Raw genomic sequence first — 6414 nt, 5'->3', positions numbered from 1 at the left:
TAAATATGTCTTTACTGTCCTAGAACAGTAGCCATACGTGTCTATTTGGTTCCTTTGCGAGATGCTCACAACTGGGGAAATAAAGGCACCCCAGTAGAGGAGACCGAGTGGTCTGTTGGGGATCCCTTTACAGCCAGCCCCGTGGAGCGTGGCCGTTTCCGGTGTCCCGCGATTGTTCCTGCCAGCAGGGCCCAGAATGATGCATGGCAATGCCCTCAGCTGTGTTCCAGAACATCCGCAGCCCACGAAACCTCTCTGTAGTCCTAGGAAATATTTCGCTTCAATTTTTCCTACCTTATTATCTTCGGATGCTCCCGGCCTCCACGGGGTGGCACTGGGTCAAGGTGGAAGCATTAAAAACAGCAAGCATCTCCTCACCCTCGGTTGACGGTTGTGCTGGAACCTTCCGGTAGTTAGAACTGCGGGAACTACCTAGAAAGCCCCACTTTAAAAGGGATTCCTGGCCTTCGTGGCGTTGCGGGGGACATCTCGGATGGCATCTGTGAGAGAGGATGAAGGGTAGAACCCTAACATCGACCCAGATGTGCTGAGCGTCCCCGGTGACTTTCACGTGCGTGGGGTCCTGCGAGGTGGCCCGGCCGCCACCACCGTACAGATGAGGAACGGGGATGGGGGGTGACCTGAGCGGTCCCGCCTCGAAGCCAGAGCTGCCGAGCCTTATCGCAGCCTGTCCTCACATGACTTGGCGGTGGACGCTGAGGCTCAGCAGTAAAGTTCTGCTCACCAGACAGAACCCACGATGCTCCTGAGGACTTGATTTCTGCAACCCTGGGTGGAGTGCTGGACGCGTGGGCGGGGAATAAAATCGCAAGCGAGGATGCGGCGCTCAGCCAGGGAGAGACCGTCACAGGAGGCCCGGCGCTGGCCCCCGAGGGGGAGCCGGGCAGGGGGGGCAGGACGAGTGCTGCCTTCTGCGCGTGTGGCCGTCCTTGCTGAGCGTGGGGTCAGCAGACCTCGTGCCAGCTGGTGAATCTCTTGTCCTGAGATGGCTTTTAAAGGCAAACTGATGTTTTTCCAGAAAACACTGTCATGAAAATACTGTTCATAAATTAACCTTGAAAATTATTCTTCTGTTCATGATTCTCACATCCTAATAGTGAACACTAAATAACCATAAATGAGAGCACTTCCGTGTTTGCGTGCTGCCAGGGAGGTTTGGTCCTTCAGATCCAGAACAGCGTGCGCTACGTTTTCCCCGTGACGGAAGAGGCCAGCAAGGTTCCGTGCCCGGGGCAGCTGGGGCTGCTGGCGGAGCTGGGCTCCGACTTCTCAGACGTTCAGGTGACCCGTGCGCTGTCCTCAGTCACCCGCTCAGCTCTTATTTTAGGAAGAGCAGGAAAACACGAGGGACGTGGCGTTGCGAGGCCACCGGAAACGCTTGCGGGGCTGGGCGTCCCTGGCAGCAGCGTTCCGTCCAGATCTTAGAAGCCGGCCTCCGGGGGCACCTGGGTGGCTCAGTTGGTTGGGCGACTGCCTTTGGCTCGGGTCATGATCCTGGAGTCCCGGGATCGAGTCCCACATCGGGCTCCCTGCTCGGCGGGGAGTCTGCTTCTCCCTCTGACCCTCTCCCCTCTCATGTGCTCTCTCTCATTCTCTCTCAAATAAATAAAATCTTTAAAAAAAAAAAAGAAGCCGGCCTCTGGGCAGCACGTAAACACACTAGCCCCAGAAGCGTGATCAGTCATGGCTGTTCTGCTAGAAGGTGCGACCAGGGGCTCTCACAGCGCTGGTCCTTTAGCCTTAACGTTGTTAACGAAGTGCCCGACGCGGTCACAGCCCCCGCAGCGCTCTCGTGGAGGCCTTGGAAGCGGCTGGTGTGGGCGAGCTGTCCCGCCGCTCGCCTGTTGCTTCCCTTCCTGCGGAGCACGTGGCCTCACGTCTCGCTGGTCTCCCCCAGGTGGCCCTGGTGCAGTGGACGGAGAGCGTCGGCCTCACCCTGGTCAGCAGAGACCTCGCCTCCATGCAGCTGAGGACCCCCAGCGGCCAGATCCTGACCTACTGCATCCTGCAGATGTTCCCGTTCACCTCGGAGAGCAAGCGCATGGGGGTCATCATCCGGGTAGACTTGCCGCTCGCGTTCCCTCGGGCTTGCGCGTGGCTCACTGTACGCACCATGCTAGAGACTCGGGGTGTTTCTCTTTCACTGCTCGTTCAAACGATTTGTGCTTCTTGCTTATTTTTGAAATCAGATCTAAACTAAGAATTTATACTGAGAAGCTAGTGAGGCCCCAGCCGTAGTGATTTAAGGTAACTCTCCTAAGACGACAAAGGCAGAGCAAGTAAAAGGTGTTAGCGATTAATTTTTGAAATCAGCTAAAGCTGTCTGTTTTGTTTCCAACAGCAGCAGCATGCCAAGGAGCTGTGCTGGGGAATGATTTATGACGACAAAGTTGCTGACGTGCATCTCTATTAAATTTTCTTAGCAAATACCAGAAACATATCTTGGAAGTTGGCTAACCAAGGAAAGCTTATCAATGAAGCAATGAACATTTGAGAGAATTAACCTTTATCTTGCAGTCGGACTTTGTTTCCACAACCTCAGCACAACATCTCAGGATCTGCATTTATGTTCTTGGGCTTGTCTGCCTGAACATCTAGGGGCGGATGTTGCCCTGCATAGAAGACTATTTGGGTAGCTCACTGCAGATAGGTTCAGGGAGAACTGCGTTCCCTGGTGGGTTTCTGTTCACGCGGCCATTACTCCCGGCAGCAGCGTGGCCTGAATGTGCCTGTGTTTCCTTCTGTCCCAGGACGAGTCCACTGCAGAAATCACCTTCTACATGAAAGGGGCCGACGTGGCCATGTCCTCCATCGTGCAATACAACGACTGGCTGGAGGAGGAGGTAAGCTGCGCCTCCCGCCCTGCCCACGGTGCACGCCGTCCCTGGGGGAGATACGACCCCACCTCTTAACCAGACGGTATTGCTTCTCCACCATGTTACTTTAAGTGAGCCCGGTTCCTGTCAACTTCGTGCAGTAGGAAGGACAGGAGTTCTGTTTAATTACAAATAGCTTACTTTCTGTATAAACAACTACTGTTTTTGGTTTTTGTGTGACTGCGTGTAGATATATAAGTAGGTCCTTATTAATTATATTTTGTTCATATTAGTGAAAAGATAGCATTACTAATCATTCACTAAAAATTCTAAAATAATATTACATATACAACCAAAGTTATATTGTAATATATTTATTTTGTAACCTTTGTTATTTGCAAGATTTTAATTAGGATTTTAATGTCCTTCTAATTTGTGTGTAGGATTCACTGTAAAAATAGAAAATAAGATACAAATATGATCAATCCTACATTTCATCAAATTCTCCCTGAAGAGATAGGATTTATATTCAGCCTCATGAGGTCATTTTATTGTCTGTTTGTTTCTGTGTTAACAGAAAAGTTGGATTTCAGAGTAAAACTGAACCTCTGTCCTACGTACGGGTCACCCCGTCATGGCGCAGGCACGGTCGGTCAGGGTGGGGGCCGCACGCACCCCCACGTCCACAGCAGTATTGGCAATATGAATCAATAGCTCCTTCAGGCACTTGGATTTAATCAGGCACATGAATAAATTAAATTCCCTGAAGACCTAGTAAAATGCCATAAAAATTACTTTTGGTCATAATGATGTGTAATTAATTATAAAATACTTGTTTAATTTATTTAGCTTTTTGAGGTCAAATCAATAAATGTCTTGCAACAGATAATGTCAGATTGTTTTTCACAAAGATAACTTTATTAAAAATCCTTTGTGCATTTATTTTCCCAACATTACATTTTCTTCCCTTAGAAACTCTTGATCCTCCACGCATGTCTTTGCTGGAATACTTTAGTCTGAAAGCCTTTACCTTATTTGAAACAAACACAAAAAACCCAGCGTGTTCTGGGAGCCTGAGCGTGCACGGAGCTCCTCTGTCTCAAGCAAGCTCCCCACGTTGGATTCTTGCTATAAACTTTTATTCTCCACGAATTAAAACAAACACATGCCACCAGCACTTTACTCAGCACGTCCCAGAGCCAATTCTGTAAAACCCTCACTGTGCACAGACGTGGGGTGACCAGGTCCCGGACGCGAGAGGTGCTCGGGTGCTCGGCCTCCTTGCTCTTCGTGCAGGTGTGTGGCGCGGGTCAGAATCGGGGATCGGGGACGGCGTGAGGGGGTGCAGGGACTAGCGCTCTGCTGTCCCCAGAGTGTGTGTGAGATGGGAGCTGTGCAGGTCTGCGTGCTGCAGCCCTTGTCAGCCAGACGGTTAGGATTTCAGAAGGAAGGAGTAGTTTATACTCTGTGTTTGCAGAGATTTTTAACATTCTGCAGGCAGGTGTAGTAGATGTGAGCTTGGTTAGACCCGAGCACCCCACCTCGAGAGAGGTGCAGGTATGTGCAAGCACCAGCCTTTGCCCCCAGGGACGGCGGGGGAGGAGGTCTGGGCACGTGGCCGGGCAGGCAGAGTCGTGTCTGGACGGTCGGTCAGTCTGGGGGCGTGGCATTTCCGCTCAGGCCTCTGATTCTCAGTGCGTGGCAGCTCGGACGCTCCAGGTCACGGCTCCCTCAGTGGCCGTCTGCCCGTCCACGCCCGCACTCGCGGGGGGATGCGCTGCATGTCCGAGCTTCCTAGTCACTCCATCTCCTTTTCATTAACAAAAAAGCAGCTCATTGATTTGTTTGGGATGTATTTGCTTAAATGCGTGACTCCAGCATCAGGTTTGCCACCGATTTTGATTAGCTATTGTCTGGCCCTAATGTAAAGTCCCGTGCCCCTTGGTGTTTGCTAAAAATGCTTCAGAAGACCCTCCTTCTGTCTCGGGGGGTCCTGGCAGCAGCCTTGCCCAGAACACCTGCATCGCAGGGCTGTGGTCCAGGCTGGAGCCCCCGCCACGGCCCTGAAAGACTCCCACGTCCAGAGCGCACTGACCACCGTGGCTCTCTACACCATCTGCCAAAACCGGCTGCCCGTGCTGCATTTGGGGGCTTTAAAGTCCGAATGTGAAATAGTTCCTCAGAGTCTGAGACTTAAGAGTCAACAAGAAAGAGCTGAAGGGGTTCTCAGGAGCCGCCCACAGCCTGGATAAGCCTTGGCTAGTTGGTGGTAGTATTCCTAATGTGTAGACACTGTGGCTTCAGAGAATGGTATAGCTTAGCGTTCACATTGTTTTTTTAAACTTTGTTTTTCATGAAAACCATCATTCTGAAATACTGCTGTTGACGTTCTCAGCTTGGGCATACCCCGGGCAGCACCGGGTCATCAGACTTCCTGTGTGTGTGTGTGTCTGTCCCCGCCGGCCAGGCAGCCAGGGCCTCCCTTGGGGCCCCGCTCAGTGTCTTCTCCCCGGGACTCTTTCTCTCCCTGTTTCTTCCTGCTCTTCACTTGGGGGCCCTCTGGGACGTGGGCGCCGGGGACACACTCCTGTTTGGCTCACCTCGGAGTCTGAGGACGGTGACCAGCCCAGGACGCTTGGCCCTCTGCACGCGTCCTTCTCCCCGGCCCTCGCGGTGCCCCGGAGAGGCTTATGTTCGGGGTGAGGCAGCTGCCCGCCGCGCAGGCTGCTCCCGGCCCGCAGAGACGGCGCTCACACGTTTCCGCAGCACGCGTTGTGAGGGCCTCAGCAGGCTTCACGCGTGCGGCAGCGCCCGATCAGTGCAGCCCGAGAGAGAGAACGCACCGTCACGGAAGGCAGCGGCGCCGGGGGCCCAGGGCTCCGAAGAACCGGCGCGTGCCTGTCTCCACCGGCACGGTACCGCCGTGTGCACCACCTCGGGCGAGGCTCCTCGGCGCCCGTCAGTGTGTGCGTGTAAGCGGAGAGCTTCCGGGCCCTGTCCCCGGAGCGGCCCCGTGGCCGCTGGCCACCGAGGAGCCCGGGCGAGCCTCCTCTGCGAGTGCGGGGCAGAGCGCCAGCCCATTACCTGCCGGCAGGTTGGCTCCAGTCCCGTAAGCAGCCTGGAATCAGGCTGTTTCTCTCCCCCTTCATCAACTAAAACTGCTTAGTTTTTCCTCTAACAGCTGAAAAATACGGTTATTTTGGTGCATTCTCTGTGAGTGGAGTTGATATCTTTCCACATACTTGTTGAATGCATTTCCACGTCTTGTTTCCTAATGCACGCCTGGGCCTCAGGCCTCTCGCTACGGGCCACTTGCCCTGCAGGATAGGATCCAGACCCCAGCACGAAGCCCAAGGACCCTCGGGGTCTTCCCCTTCCCCCACTGCACTGCCACGTGAGGCCTTCCCTCTTGCACACCTTGCCCCTCCCACCCCGGCACCGAGCATCCACACTTCTCGTGCTGCTGTGTGCAGCCTGGTGTAGACCTTGCTCGTGAGACCGTTTTTGAAAAGTCTCGTCGAGGGCGCCTGGGTGGCTCAGTCGGTTGAGCGACTGCCTTCGGCTCAGGTCATGATCC

The 6414-nt window shown here is 53.8% G+C and overlaps 1 protein-coding gene across 1 annotated transcript in view; it reads left to right on the top strand.

The window, feature by feature from the left end:
* ATP9B (ATPase phospholipid transporting 9B) overlaps positions 1-6414 on the top strand; it is a 242509-nt gene that overhangs the window by 207278 nt on the left and 28817 nt on the right. Inside the window, exons 18-19 of the mRNA XM_081802518.1 lie at positions 1919-2080; positions 2772-2864. Coding sequence (XP_081658644.1) covers positions 1919-2080; positions 2772-2864 — 255 coding nt within the window. The remainder of the gene's footprint in view (positions 1-1918; positions 2081-2771; positions 2865-6414) is intronic.

This window comes from Leptonychotes weddellii, chromosome 13, assembly GCF_054177405.1.
Source record: "Leptonychotes weddellii isolate Sample4059 chromosome 13, ASM5417740v2, whole genome shotgun sequence".
NCBI lineage: Eukaryota > Metazoa > Chordata > Mammalia > Carnivora > Phocidae > Leptonychotes > Leptonychotes weddellii.
The sequence above is the reverse complement of the archived record's forward strand: the minus strand, read 5'-3'. Positions and strand labels throughout refer to the sequence as shown.